General features: G+C 44.6%; 1 protein-coding gene across 1 annotated transcript; it reads right to left on the bottom strand.

Moving 5' to 3' along the window:
- Positions 1–8,704: 8,704 nt before the first annotated feature.
- LOC149707865 (uncharacterized) lies at positions 8,705–9,632 on the bottom strand. Its single transcript, XM_089864995.1, has one exon. It carries the CDS (start codon positions 9,485–9,487, stop codon positions 8,705–8,707), a length of 783 nt encoding a protein of 260 aa, XP_089721121.1. The 5' UTR covers positions 9,488–9,632.
- Between the last annotated feature and the right edge of the window lie 6,677 nt (positions 9,633–16,309).

Below are 16,309 nucleotides of genomic sequence, written 5' to 3'. Positions count from 1 at the left end.
ACCCGGCCAGTCAATTTTGAAGTCGGGTTTAAAAACATTGGGGTGGGTCTTTAGTATAGGGTAAATTATTATGGACGGTCGCGCTTTGTGGTATAGTAGATAGAAACTTGAATCTGATTAGGGCGAGGTTGAATATTTATTTTTTTTTCTGTCTCGAGGCTTCACTGATATATTTCGGTTATTTCATGGTCCTCCGCCAAACGCTAATGTATTAATTGTGTGTTAAGTTGCGAGTAATTGATTTCAAAATTGAAAGATGTGGTAGAAGAGCTTCACGAGTAGCAGAAACCCCATTCAGCCACTGCCCAAGACATAGGACAATTTGGAAACTTTACAGAAGGAAGTTGCGCCTGTTCTGGGACAATTAGTTACCCCAATCCCTTCCACTACGTTCTACCAGATAGCAATGATATGGCAGATTCACCTATTACTGGATTGACTAAAGCAGTGATAACTTGGAACTAAATTACAGATTACTGAAAATAAATTTTCTTACTTTACATAGTATGTACATAGCTACTATATATAGTTTTTTTAGAATATGTTAATTACATTTATATTATTAAAAAGGAAAACCCGACCCGATTTTCCAGTTTTTTTTTCACAACCCGACCCGACAAAAATCTCACCCCCTACGATCACTACTTGCTCAGTGTATCTCTACCAAAAGTGAATGCAGGGACACAGGTGAAATTCGAAAAATTGTGGAAGAGCTGGTGCCGCCGGATAAATTGGAATTTTTTTTTCTCCTGCGACCTAATCAACGAAAGAAGAAAGTTTATCGAAGGGTATTGAAATGTGAAGAAAAATATGTGCGAGACAGGTGGATGCATTGCAAAGAAGTATCAATCACAGGCACATGAAGTAGCCTATTTGTAAGTTTTGTTTGTTATTCACATATTGTATTTCAATATGTTTACACTACACTGCAAATGTTTCGCACATTTTTGGATCACATAAAACACCTAGAGATTACTTATGACACAGAGATCACCTTCTTGTGATCCTAATATATTGTGATTGTGCACTCGATATGAGATTGGTATTTATGACAAAATTGGATAGTGCTCTTAATAAGTTTAAAGTGAGTTATGTGATCCAGATATGAACCGTAAACGTTTTGCGCTTAGAGATCGTGTAAAACACACATTTATACCAGTCTCATAGATAATGGCTATTTTTTATTTATTAAGACGTATTGTTACTATAATCATAAGTAAATTTATATTACCCTAACCGAGGTTAATTTTTTATAACTGTAATTAATGTTTGTATTTTAAACTATATTTACGTTAATTTAAAAACAAGTGAAAGTTCATTTTCTTCAATCTTATCATAATTTATTGATTAATTCTTATTATCTTATAACAACGTTTTAGTTGTAACACTCTTAAGTACTATAATTTTTGTAGTTTTGGTTTTGAAAAACTTTTATCATAGTTTACTAAATCGACAACATTGTCTTTCTCAGTTACGAAAATGATTCTGAATTGTTTTCCAGTCTATAAGTTCAATATAGGGAAAGGCAGGGAGTAATAAAAAGTCAGACTATAAACTCTTGCACTTTGGGTTTACTTCCATTGCTTCTAACCTCTGCAGTTAATTCCAACAAAATGTTTTGCTTCACTCTCCTCTCGGCGGGGTAGTCCGGGGGTTAACGCCCCCGTTTTTCTAAGCGTTAGCGCAAAGGGTTTTATGCTCAGATTCAGTCGGAATCGAGACATACTATAGCTTTACTATAAATTTTCACAACATGTATTCTTACGACTCAGGTTTACCTGTTTCCTCAATTCCGACTGAAACTGAGTATTGGAATTTTTGCATTTTGCCACCTTTTTCTTTACATAGCCCAATTGGTGGTTTTTCTTTCATTTTTGGCGATTAAAACTGCACAAAAAAAGTGTGTTAAAGATTTGAACACATTTTAGTGTTCAAAAATCAAATTTTGGTTTCTTAATATGTTTAAGTGAGGAAAAAGTGTAATTTATTGAACACTTCATTTAATTTTTGTGTTGAACTCCCAATTTTTATTTTGTAGTTGGAAAATTTGTAACCGTAGAACTCTAAATCTTAACACTTTCACAATGAACGCGTTCAAAATTTAGGAATAGCGAACGCGATCATTTGTTTTCTTAATGTTCTGTAACCATGCAGTTCAAGGCGTACTTTGAGAAATGTTTTCAAATTTTAGGCATAGGTTAGTTGTATTTCACACGTAGACACGGTTTTCCCACGGATAAAGAATGCGCATGAGGAAATTTGTTTTCTTGCAATAGGATAGAAAACTCCGTATACCTCTGACGGGAGCTTATACTCTGTTCCCGCTTTGGTTTTCAGCACGCTCTAAGCTAGATCTCTATGTAACGTAGCTTTGTGCGTGCTGACAACCGAAGCTGGAACAGAGTGTATATCGAATAAGGTCCCGTCCGAGATAGGAAGTTGCTTAACCTATAGCGTGAAAATCTATTTCCTCACAGGGATTCTTTATATCCATGGTTTTTCTTTGTCGCCCAAGAATGAATTTAAACTTTAAGTATTTATACGGTTAAATGAATTAGTGGCGTCGCTAGGTCTTTTTTGGGGTGGGGTGGGTATAGCCCCCACCCCCAAATTACAAACTTAGTCCCCTCAAAATAATCCGTAAACCCTACCAAAAATTGCGCGTTGCCCCCTGAAGTTCTGTAGCAATATAAAAAACTATATTGATAGATTCGGTAAGTTTCAATGAACTAATTATGTAAAATTTTGTTTTACTTATAATAACTTTAAAATAGTTTGCCGATATAACCCTTTCAAACCCTAGCGACGCTACTGCAATGAGTATGAATGTCTCAATTCGACTAGAAACCTGGTAAGCATATTTTTAAATAATACATATTTGGAATGTACGCCTTGAAAACGTTTCTTGGCAAAGCGCAAACGATGAGAAAACTCTCTGACTAATCATTTTTGCAATTGCTTTTACTTATGTTTAGGAAATTTTAATATTCCCTAAAATTTCTCTGCAACCTTTACTCCTGCTAAATTGCTAATAAGCAAACCTATCTCGAAAGTAACAGCCCGTAAGTTTGGGCAGGTTTTTTAAGCTTTAGCCCTTCAGAAGATCAAAGATGTAATCCTTTTTGTGGGTAAGTTTTAAGTACCTATTACGCGATAAATATATATTTCAATACTTACAAGTCCTTTTACTAGCAATATAACTTATAACTCAGTACAGTAATACCTATTAATTATTAACGACCAGGGAGAAATCCCGGTACATATCTCTCTTGGACTGTAGAATGAGAGAGGTACTTAACATGTTCATATGCTAAACACTTAAAATACATTCAAAACCGAAAAAAGTCGGCTTGCACACATTAGAAAGTGAACATATTTTTACTCGAACATGTGCTTATTATTGAACATGTATAGGAGAGTGTCGCATGAAGGTGTTCAGGGATTATGTTCAGCTTCCGAAGACATTTTCTGTGTAAATAACATGTTCAGAGTCAGAACACTTAACTAAAAACTCGTTCAAAACTGGAACATAAAATGGCTTGAATACATTAGAAAAAAGAAAATTTTTATTTGAACGTTCTCATTTTTTAACATGTATAGGAGAGTGTTTCATGAAGGTGTTCAGAGATTGTGTTCAATTTCCTAACACATTTTTTCTGTATATTTCCTGATTTTAAAACTAGATGGCGCTGCCGTCTTTTCAACAAAAATATTGAAGAAATATTGACGTTACTCTTGGCTTAGTGAAAGGTTCAATAGATTTAGTTCAAGGAGTAAAAGTTGATTCTGAAGATGCAAATAAAATTCAAAAAATACAAATTAAGTTTAACAACGAACATCTATACGAGCATGAGTGAATCATATACTAGCTCCCTATAAGTTACTCAGTCACACTGGCATAATGTATCCAGCATTTTCTTCCGAATAGTCGAGAGGAGGGGAGGTGGTTGAAAGTGATAGTAGACGGCGCCCTCTCTTAGGGCTTTGAAATTAATGTATCGAGAACTTAAAAGTGACGATAGTTTCAAATGGTATTAACGGTTTTGGTTTCTTTGCGACACATTCATTCTTTTGCTTATTTAAAAATTATTTGGGTTTCACAACAGGCTTCGTTAAAAATGGGTTGGGCCTTTCTTTAAGTTTTTCTACTAGTTCTTTAGACGCATTATTAAAAAGTATAGTAAGGTTTTCTTATTCCGGAGTCAACGCTCTGAATTTAAATGAGTTTCTTTCATTTGGGCTTTGTCACAAAATATCCAAAATTCTGCCTGTTGTGTTTCGTAGATTAATCTGCACGATGTAATTCTAACTTAAGAGTTACTTTATTCGTTAAGTTACGAGTCGTTGTTACATGGTTAAAAGCGTACTCATGAGTGTCGGTAATCATAGTCGGGTTTCATTATATACAGTTCTAGTTAGGGCAGAGTTCACATGTTATTCTACATAGTTCAAATCAGTTCAGTTCCAAATATACAACATCTTTCTCCCAGCACTTTTTTTTTTACACAAGAATCTAGTTTTACAAATTAAGTTTCTGAATCTTTTTGACTTGACGTCCGCATCGTGTTCTGTCGGCTTGGCCCTGATTGTGATTGGTGGACTGGAATCTACTTCGCTTGTCTGGACTGCTTTTGTGTTTGGTTGCAGATGAAGGAAAGGCGGGTGGCAGCGCAATTGATACCGGAATGATTGGTGACACTGGGCCTGATGCTGGAACATTGAACGGCGGCGATGGTAGTGCTGGAACAGTTAACGGCGGCGATGGTAGTGCTGGAACAGTTAACGGCGGCGATGGTAAGGCTGGAACAGTGAACGGCGGCAATGGTAGGGCTGGAACGTTCGTCGGCGGCAATGGTAGGGCTGGAACGTTCGTCGGCGGCAATGGTAGGGCTGGAACGTTCGTCGGCGGCAATGGTAGGGCTGGAACGTTCGTCGGCGGCAATGGTAGGGCTGGAACGTTCGTCGGCGGCAATGGTAGGGCTGGAACGTTCGTCGGCGGCAATGGTAGGGCTGGAACGTTCGTCGGCGGCAATGGTAGGGCTGGAACGTTCGTCGGCGGCAATGGTAGGGCTGGAACGTTCGTCGGCGGCAATGGTAGGGCTGGAACGTTCGTCGGCGGCAATGGTAGGGCTGGAACGTTCGTCGGCGGCAATGGTAGGGCTGGAACGTTCGTCGGCGGCAATGGTAGGGCTGGAACGTTCGTCGGCGGCAATGGTAGGGCTGGAACGTTCGTCGGCGGCAATGGTAGGGCTGGAACGTTCGTCGGCGGCAATGGTAGGGCTGGAACGTTCGTCGGCGGCAATGGTAGGGCTGGAACGTTCGTCGGCGGCAATGGTAGGGCTGGAACGTTCGTCGGCGGCAATGGTAGGGCTGGAACGTTCGTCGGCGGCAATGGTAGGGCTGGAACGTTCGTCGGCGGCAATGGTAGGGCTGGAACGTTCGTCGGCGGAAATGGTAGGGCTGGAACGTTCGTCGGCGGCAATGGTAGGGCTGGAACGTTCGTCGGCGGCAATGGTAGGGCTGGAACGTTCGTCGGCGGCAATGGTAGGGCTAGAGCAGTACTTGCGTACGTTTTATCGGCGTTTGAAGGCATCGAAGTTAAGTGATAGCGATTTCTCCGTACCACCCCTAAAGGGGTAGCGACCATGTAGGATCTAGGTTCCCCTGACGTCTTCTTAATGACACCTTCGGTCCTTAAGTCGGTTATCCAGACCTTATCTCCATCTTGAAATGTCGGCAATGTTCTAGCGCGATGACGTCGATCGTAATTTTCCTTTTGCTTCTGTCGATAATGATCTTCGCGTTGTTTAACCAAAGCTTTTGGAGGAATGCACGGTCGTAATTGAGCTTCTGGAATGAGTACTGTGGTCCTGAGTTTCCGTCCCATAAGTAGTTCTGCGGGCGATTATCCGTTTAACAGTGGAGTAGAACGATAGGACAATAGCGCTAACGCGGGATCGTCGTTGTTCTTTAGTAGTCGCTTTGCAATTTTAACGGCCGCCTCCGCGCACCCGTTGCTCTGGGCGAATCTGGGACTTGAAGTAACGTGTCTAAAGCCATAGGACTTGGCAAACTGCTGGAATTCGGACCGAAACTGAGGACCATTATCGCTTCTGACTTTCTGACTATCTCCTGTATCCCATGAGTGGCAAAGATATTTTTCATGTTGGCAATGGTAGTTTTGGCCGTGAGGTCTCTCAGCACGCGTATCTCGAAAAATCTTGAGTATGCATCGGTCACGAGGAGGTACCATTTGCCTTGGTGGAAAAATAAATCCGAAGCGAGGTTTTCCATGGCCGATCAGGGAACTCGCATGGAATCAGCGGCTCATGCATGTTACTAGCTTCTTTGATGCATGTAGTGTAGTTCTGGAGTTTTTCCTCGATGTCCCTAGATATTCCAGGCCACCATACTGCCGACCGGGCCCGAGCTCTACACTTGGCAATCCCTTGATGGCCATGATGTATCCTTTCTAACGTGTCCGGCCGAAGGATTTCTGGGATGATGATTCTCGGTCCTTTCATGAGAATGCCATGTTGACTAGTGATGTCATCACGATGTGGATAGTATTTAACGAGGCCACGGTCCATGTTAGTCGCCGATTTTGGCCACCCGTTTTCGACCAGAGAACGAATTTGCTGGCAAGTGTTGTCATTTGCTTGCGCCTCCCATAGCTCTGCCAAGCGGATATCTGATATTGGCATGCTTGACGTTATCAGCTGTACATGGGCTGCGGCATCCATTTCCAACTCGTTTGTGTCGAATTCAGGTAGAGGTCCTCGAGATAGCGTATCTGCCACGATGAGTTGTTTACCTGGAACGTACTGAACAATATAATTGTAGCGCATCAGGCGAATGCGAAAGCGCTGTAGACGAGGAGACAACTCATCGAGTGGTTTGGTTTGCATTATCGTGACCAATGGTTTATGGTCGGTCTCAATGGAGATTTTAATCCCTACTACGTAGTCTTCGAAACGTTGACATGACCATGTCATAGCCAGTGCTTCTTTCTCAATCTGGGCGTATTTCTGTTCTGCAGCGCTTAGTGTTCTAGATCCATATGCAACGACTCTTAGACTGCCATCCTGCTGTTGTTGTTGTAGGACGGCACCAATTCCAAAAGATGAGGCATCTGCAGATAAGATGGTCTTTTTCATGGGATCGTACGGGGCAAGAATTGGCATCGTTGACAGAATGGTTTTTATCTCCGAAAAGGCTGTCTGATGAGAGGACGACCATATCCATTGATTCTTATTACTCAGTAGTGCATTCAATGGGCGTATGACATCTGACATACGGGGAATGAACTTCCCTAGGTAGTTCGTCATTCCAAGGAATCTTCGGAGTTCCGGTACATTTTGAGGTTGTTTGAAATTCGTGATGGCCCTGACTTTATCCGGATCAGGACTAATACCGGTTTTGTCGATCATGTGACCCACGAACTTTATCCGTGTCACGGCAAATTCGCATTTGTTAATGTTCAATGTGACCCCTGCCTCCTGTAGAAGGCGCAGCGTCTGCCGTAAGGAGCGGTTGTGGTCCTCGTGGGTTTTTCCAAATGCCAGGACATCGTCCTGCAGGTTGACGTTACCCGGTATTCCTTCGAGGATGGCGTAGATCTGAAGTTGAAAGTGTTCGGACGCGGAACTCAGCCCAAACGGAAGACGATTAAAATAGTATCTCCCGAATGGTGTGATGAATGTAGTCAGAATTGCAGATTGGCGATCCAAGGGTACTTGCCAGTATCCGCAGTTCGCATCCAGTTTAGAAAATACCGTAGCACCTGCGATTTGGCCAAGTATGTGATCCACGGCGGGCAGTTGAAAACGTTCGCGGCGAATGAATTTATTCAGGTTTTGTGAAGTCCACGCTAATGCGGATAGCGGGTTCTTTAACGGAGGAGTCGTTTTCGGCAGTTGCTTTCGATCCATAGGCTACAGGCGGTGTCTTTTTCCTTACAATGACCATAGGCGCACACCAATCTGTTGGTCCTTCCACTTTTGATATAACGCCACGCTCGATCATGTGATCCAACTCTGTCTTTACTTGTCTCATGAGAGGAATTGGAATCCGTCGTGGAGTCGTTAAAGCATATGGAACAGCATCTTGGGTCAAACTGATGGTATATTCGGTTTTCATTTTACCCAAACCATTGAAGAGTGCAGGAAATTCTTTAAGTGGATTGACGGGTGAGCTATCCATAGGTAATTCTGACGAGACGGCTTCAAGTACCTTGATCACGGATAGGGCCTGACTATCCGTGAGACCCAATAGGGGCGTCTGTAGATTTTCGATGACGTACAGATAGGTTTCGACTTTCGTGTGTTTGTAGGCAAGCGTGACCTTCAGTCTGCCGGGTACCTTTAACTGGATTCTTCCTGGGCCGAAGAGGCGTCGGTCGGACGGAAGCAGAGGCAGGTGCGTCATGTTAGCTTCATACGATTGCAGGGAAATGGCGCTGACATCCGCACCGGTGTCGATTTTAAAGACAACTGGTACCCGGTTGACACGAAGTTCTATCATCCATTTGCGAGGAGAGACCCTTGGTGGTAGGTGTGACGTGGTCGAATTAAGATAAGCATCGTGTCCTGAATCTGCCAACGAGCTCGTGATAGATCCCAAAAAACAGTGTGTCTCCGGCTTCGATTTCGCCTTCCTGGTAAGTAGGGGAGCTCAGGCATACTGAAGCGAAATGTCCAGATTTTTAGCATTTAAAACATGTGGCGTGCATGGCCGGGCAATTTTCTCGCTGATGGGGACGTCTACTACCACATGAATGACATCTATTCGGACTGGGATGATAAGCGCTGAAGACCCCATGCTTGGTGAAGTCTGATCTCCTTTGACGACCTCGGCTACGGTACTGGGCTGGTTTCCGGGACTGATTGGCCACGTAGTCTAATTGATGTGTTTGCGGGGCAGTGTCTCCTAGTTCCATTTGCTCCCGTTGTCGGTCTTCGGCACTGCGTACTCTCTGAATGGCTTGCTCGAGTGTAAGTTTCTCGTCGTCTTGTAGACGCTCGGATAAAGCCTTGTTTCGAATGCCAACCACTATTCGGTCACGAATGAGTTCCTCCTTTAGAGCGCCGTATTGACAGTGTTCAGCGGCTGCGTATACTGCAGTGATGAATTCATCTGCTTGTTCGCCTTCCTTCTGGGTACGTGTATTAAACTTGGCTCGTTCATAGATTACGTTACGACGTATGATGAAATGGTTTTCGAATTTGGCTAAGACTGTACCATAGTTCTTCTCGTCAGTAGCCGAAAGTCCAAAGGAATGAAAAATATCATCAGCTTTATTACCCATAATATAGATAAGTGCATTGACTTGCTCGTCTTCATCTTTAGAGCTTAGTCCAGAGGCTTTGCGAAAGCGTTCAAACCGCCTCTTCCAAGCAGGCCATTCGTTGGGACATCCAAATGAAAACAACTCCGGCGGAGTGACTTGAAACGAGGTTGTCGTAGTTAAGTTGTGCGGCGCAGCCATGGCGTCCCAAATGCCACGAAAATGTTCTAAGCCTCGGCGTAGAGAACAGCAAACCAGTATCCGTATAACTATTTAACTTTTAACTTCTGACACCATGTTGTGTTTCGTAGATTAATCTGCACGATGTAATTCTAACTTAAGAGTTACTTTATTCGTTAAGTTACGAGTCGTTGTTACATGGTTCAAAGCGTACTCATGAGTGTCGGTAATCATAGTCGGGTTTCATTATATACAGTTCAAGTTAGGGCAGAGTTCACATGTTATTCTACATAGTTCAAACCAGTTCAGTTCCAAATATACAACACTGCCATTTTAGTGCGAAAAAATAAAACTTCCTATTGCGCCAACCTTAACCCATTAAAATAATTTCAAAGATAGAATACGACTGTGAACCGTCCGCAAACAATCACAACATTTCTAAAACGTCGTCTGCTTATACTAGCTACCTTTCAGTTCAAAGTTACATTGGTTGATCCCCTTTTCCGGTTTTTTACCGGATATACGTAATCGTCTAGAGTAGTGTTATTTTCTCTCACTGGGGGTCGCATATAGGTAACACGTTTTTGGCGGGAAGAAAATGCTGAATACATTAGGCCAGTAAGGCTGAGTAACTTATAGGGAGTTGGTATATGATTCACTCATGATACGAGCTAGGTCCAGTCAAAACTAAATTCGAAATTGTTCGAAGGGCTTATGTTCATTGCCAACAATTTCCAATATGTGTCGCCTGAGCACTATCATCTTCAGATGTCACTACACACCCGCGCGAATACCACACCGTCAGATTTTTTGGCAGTAGGATCCCTAACCACTTTCCACACCTCGAAACAATCACATCTTCCACCGCCTCTACCACCCCCATCGTAGACATACATCGTACGATGTCGCCAAAAAAGGAGGGCTTCTTTTATATTCTGTTAACTGTATATATTAACTGAGAAACAACTAATCTATTTCAATAACGATATGTGTTTATTGAATATTATAATTGCAAATTGATACACGTGTTACGCGCGTGTGTCTACGTTGAGGCCGGGAGCCCGAATGGCGCGTGTTCGCTGCCTCACACGCGGAATAAAGGGAAACACTTCTATATGGGGAGAGCGTGGCGCCATCTATAACGCGGTGCATGTATTGTACATACATAACAGTAGCTTCCTGATAGATGAAATGTTCAGGGATATATAAAATGGAACATTGAGCAAACAAAAACAATTAAAAGATAAAAACACGTATTAGTCTAACAACAATAAATAAAAGCTAGTTAAACGAATTAGTCTTACAACAATAATTAAAAGATAGTTAAACAAATTAGTCTAACAAAACAATTTAAAGATAGTCCAAACATGAACGAACAGGGAACATTGTTCACAAATTGAGACGGTTCGGGGGCCTCCTGGTACGCGGCGGATGCGCGTAAGCGGTAGAAGGGTCGGTGCGGTGTCGAGAACTGATGATGCGTGAGGTAGCGGAGAAAGTGCGAGTGGTTCTTGCACTAGAGGAGTGGCAGGTTGTTCCGTGGGCAGTGCATAACTGGGACATGCAGTCGGTTCCAACGCCCTAGGGGCGGCAGGTGGATCCGCGGCCGGCCTCATGTGAGGACTGGGAAAGATCGTGCTCAAAGAGGGCCGAGTTAGCGGATGTAGCGGCTTCGGGGACGTTGGCAATCGCAAGCGGATTTGATTCCTATGGCGCCGTATCGGGCCATGCGGTGTTTGGATAAGATGCATCATAGTTCCGAGATGCGCGGTTATGGTACCCTCAAACCATTTGGGACCTTTCCCGAAGTTTTTCGCGTAAACAGGGTCATCGAAGCGAAACTTGCGCGGGAGAGGTGGATGTGTAGAAGGAACTTCCAGATCCGGTGAGACACCCAAGGCAAAGGGGTTGCATAGGTCGAGGGTAGTTAAGATAGCCCGGCCGCCGAACATTAGAGAGAATGGGGAATGCCCATTGAGAGTCGGGGTGCGACGATGATTACATAGGATTTTTGCAAGACGGGCGTCCAATGACCCCGATTTGTGTGTGTCCAGCCCGAGATTGAAAAGGTGTATAGCGTCATTACTCCCCCCTTGAATCTTCCGGAGGCTAGATTTGACGGTGCGCACGCTGCGCTCGGCGCGACCATTTGAAGCGGGATAGTAAGGGGGTGTGAGGACATGCTTTATGCCAGCGGTAGAGGCATAGTCCTGGAAGGGTCCGCTGGTAAAACACGTGGCATTGTCGGTGACGAGCTTCTGAATGATTCCAAAACGTGCGATATGTTTCGTAAGAAATTCTATCACAGCCTCAGAAACTTTCTGACGCCAAATATTATTGCGAGGGCTTCTCGATCCAACTCGGAGTAGTTCCGTTCGGCACGCGTGAGACTGCCGGAAGCAAAAGCGATGGGGCGTTCGCTACCGTCAACTTCATGGGAAATGACAGCGCCCACTCCCAGAGGAGAAGCATCGCAAGCCAAAACGACCTCCTTGTGTACGTCATAATGAATTAAAAGGTTAGAACCCTTTAGGGTGTTTTTGGCCGCTTTTAACGCCTCGTCCTGTTCTGGGCCCCAAGTCCACCTGGCGGCCTTGTGCAAAAGAGCATAAAGCGGGGACAACCGTGTAGCAGTGTTGGGCAAAAACTTGGAGTAGTAGTTTAAAAGGCCAAGGAACGAACGGAATTACGGAGTCTCCACATTGACCGGAAGCGGGGCATCCATGATGGCACTCATCTTGGAGACCTGTGGGTGTAACCTCGCCGCGTCGAGGGTGTGTCCCAAGAATTCCAACGAGCGAACCAGAAATTTACATTTTTCTCGTTTTAACTTGAGGTTGTGTGAGCGGAAAAGCGCCAGGGTTTGGTTGAGCTGTATGAGATGGTCCTGCGACGTTTTGCAGCCAATGAGGACATCATCTTGGAACGGAAAAACTTGGTGCAAGGAGCGGAGCAGATTTTCCATGATGCGTTGGAAAATGGCGGACGATGAGGCCACACCCTGCGTCAGGCGGTTGAAAACAAATAATCCGAAGGGAGTGTTGATAGCGACGTACTGACGCGATTCGGTATCTAATTTGATTTGATTGTATGCCTCTCTGAGGTCGAGCTTCGAGAAATAGCGACATCCAGCCAAGCGTGCGAAAAGGTCGTCTGGTATGGGAAGAGGGTATTTGACCACATTGAGTGGCGGGTTATGGGTGGATTTAAAATCGCCGCAAATGCGAATGGCGCCCGCTTCCTTTTTCTGGACGGGAACGATGGGAGATGCCCAGTCAGGTGGTGGACTTCTTCAATGATACCCTCACGTTCCATGCGCCGTATTTCGGCCTCCACGGCAGCGGCTCGCGCAAAGGGGATGGAGCGGGCCTTGCAAAAGACCGGGACGGCGTCAGGCTTGACGTGGAGGTTGACCTGTAGGCCCTTGAGTTTGCCACGCCGGGCGAGAAAACCGCTTTATGAGGTTCCAGGATCTGCTCCAGGGTGGAGGCGTCAGAAGATGGTAAACCAGGCCGGGGAAGCTACCCAGTAACGAGGGTAGGATATGGAGGGCGGAGTATATCCAGGTGCGACCGCAAAGGTTGGGGCCAGGGCCGTTCACCACCAGCAATGGTAACGTGGCATGGCGACACGCGTACTGGACGTGAACCGACAATTGCCCCAAAACGTCCACTGCGTTACCCGAGTAGGAACGGAGATTTAAGGCAAAGGGGACCAATTCCGCGCGATTTGCCAGGACCTGATAAACAGCGGCGGTGATCATCGCGTGGCCGGAACCGGTATCCATCTCGAAGTCGATAGGGTGGCCATTGACGGTACAGGTAAGCGTTTCGGGAGGTGGCGTGGGTATCGCCTGACTAGGCGCCGTAGCCGCTGCAGTTGCAACGTCTACGTGATAAATGGGACAGTCCAGGTACTCGTCGTGGGCACGGTGCTGGTGCTGGGCAACGGAACTTAAATGGTTCGTGGCATCATCTTCGGCTTCCTGCGAGTAGTCAGGCGATTCGGTTTCAATTCGGTGCGCTCGATATGGCGGGGGCAATCGCCGAAGTCCAGGAGTTGCAGCGTTTCCACCAAACGTAAGTAGACAGCCACGAGCCACGTGGCCTGACTTATGGCATGAAGCACAAATAGCAGAAAGGTGTGGGCACTCACTGCCTTTATGCCCAACACCAGCGCAGCGGATGCAAGCATTTGCGTCCACACGGAAACGGCCATTGACGACTTTGCCGCGTGGTTTAGGAACGGTAACGCTACTGTTCAAGCTGGGGGAACCCCCACACGATGTGGGGTGCGAAGGTGGTTTCCGTATGGGAGGCGGTCGAGCGTGCAGAGTTGATGGATGCGATGGACGCCCGTACCCGAACCGTTTTGCTGCTGGATAATGAGGGTATTACGTGCGGCGTTCTCCATAGCCACCAGCATTTTGGTGGCGCTCTCTAAGGTCAGTTTGCTGTCCTCCTCTGCAAACAATCGTTGTTGCATCCCTGTGTCGTTAATGCCGCCGACCAAACGGTGAAAGATAAGTTCGTTGAGTAGGGAGCCCGTGAATTCGCAGTGTTTGCTCAGTTTGCGGAGCTCTGTGACGTACATTTGCACGGTTTCGTCAGGATTGTGGCTGTGGCTATTGAAGAGGTAGCGCTCAATAATGCGTGAGGCCTTTGGATCAAAGTGTGTGGCCAGGGAAATCTTCAATTCATCATAGGTCTTCGTGCTTATCTCCACGGGATGGTAAAGTTCCACCAGCATGTCATGGGTACGGGCCGAGAGTGCAGTACGCAGAATACCGGCCTTCCGCTCGGCCGAAGTAATCTCATTGGCAATAAAATAAGCATCTAACCTTTGGGCATATTTATTCCAGGAATCAGCATGCTCATCAAACGTAGGTAAAAGACCAAACGACCCCATAGTCTCGTTATGTGGTGGAAGACGGAAGGGACAGCCCGAAACGGAGGGAGAAAGCGCGGCACGATGTGTGAAAACCGGGTGGAAATCCCGAGGCGGCGGATTCGGAGCGGTAATGGTGGCCGTGGGCGCGAAAGGTTGTAGAGGCGAGGACCCTTTGTGTAGGGACGGGAGTCCGGAGCTACGAAACGGGTGGGAAACGCACTTTGTCTGGAAAAACGCTCAGACAAATCCCATCTCCGCCTTTTCAAAAAGTCCCCTATACAAAATATGTAGCCGGGGGAATCCAAATTAATGTCATATTCTATGTGCACCATCCTTGCACCAACATGAGCAGCCATTTTTAATTTTCTCAATGTTAATTTATTACTAAATACTGCAATCGTCACCAAACATACATGGATCAATTGCACCAAGCATGCACCATCATGCACCACCACGGTTCGCCTCTAGTTCATTAATGTTTTTGGGGGCTGACGAAATGAAAGCCCACCACGTATCCGAAAAGGAAAATTAATGTCATATTCTATGTGCACCATCCTTGCACCAACATGAACAGCCATTTTTATTTTTCTCACTTAAGTCCTCCCCAGAAAGATGAACGTGTACTTCTCAATTTAGTCACTGAAACTCAAACTTGCTTGAAGCTAACTTCACGTGAATCACGAATACGAAATAAGTATGGCCTTCTTTAGACTATAATCAAGAAAGGATCGTCTGCTACAAAGTCTGTTCGGAGTCCAGCTGATTATTTGGCAATAAGCCTTTAAATATAACTTTAAATCGTTATTAAAGGGGGATGAAATATCGCTGTTATAGTCTATAGAAGAAACAATTTAGATTTGAAGTTAAGGTATGTGAAGCCACTATTCACACTATGGCGGGCTGTACAGTTTTTTGTTTTAATCCTCGGCCATCTTAGAAAATGGGGCTCACAAACGTAAGGCAAATAAAGTAATAACGTTTAAAACGATTTTATCAACAGTTTGTATATTGGTTCGCAATATCCTTTCGACGGGCTTTATGATTATTAAATTTAATTGAGAAGCCATATTTTAAAATGGCGACCATGAAATATCCAAAACCTTCTTACGGAGAACGCCGGATCCTTTGCTTCTAGCGTTGCCTACGCTATAAAAAGGCCCGAGTACGGCACCCAATTTCCATTGAAAAATTGGCAATTTAATTCGCCGTTTTTTCCCCACCAGGAGCGCTTTTAGCTGGACCTGTGTGACGTCATATTATTTGAAATACTTAGTTTCCCGCGCTAGAAAAGGCGAGTAAAGGGACGAGACGGGCGAGTAGCTCCCGGCGAAACTGGGCAACGGCGGGCTTAAGGGAGAACGGATCGGGATTGGGTACGTGCGTGTACGCTGTACGCGGCAGTGGTTTCGGCCGCTTTCGGCGTAGATTGGGAATGGGAGTTTGGGACATTCTAGAAAAATATTTAAGGCCATTGTTACACAATCATGCTCGCGACACTTATGATCTTCTAACAATCAGAAAAACACCAATTTATTTATTCACTATCTCGAAAGATTTTGTGTGAATAAATAATGAATGGTAATTGCAACAAGTTTACTTCTTAAATGAAAAGCTTTCAACAGGCTTGTTTCGTATCATGAACAATGACATAACAATGAATAATTTCAATTACCGTTTTTGATAAAAATAATAATTATCATTATTATAATTCTTTCTAATAATAATAAAAATATATTATACATATTAGAATATTTGAATAATTACGCCCATATTGGTGCAAAGTTGGTGCACATAGAATATGAGATTAGTTTCCATTTCGGATAACTGGAGGCTAACATTTGGCCAGCTCCAAACTTTTTAATTAGCTATAGGCGAACCGCAATGGTGCAAGCAAAGTTAAGGATGGTGCATGATGGTGCATGCTTGGTGCAATTGATTCATGTATGTTTGGTG

Source organism: Phalangium opilio, unplaced genomic scaffold, assembly GCF_054372755.1.
Source record: "Phalangium opilio isolate 3A_F unplaced genomic scaffold, DU_Popi_V2 ptg000013l_1, whole genome shotgun sequence".
Lineage (NCBI taxonomy): Eukaryota > Metazoa > Arthropoda > Arachnida > Opiliones > Phalangiidae > Phalangium > Phalangium opilio.
Note: the sequence above shows the minus strand (reverse complement) of the source record. Positions and strands in the feature narration are given on the sequence as shown.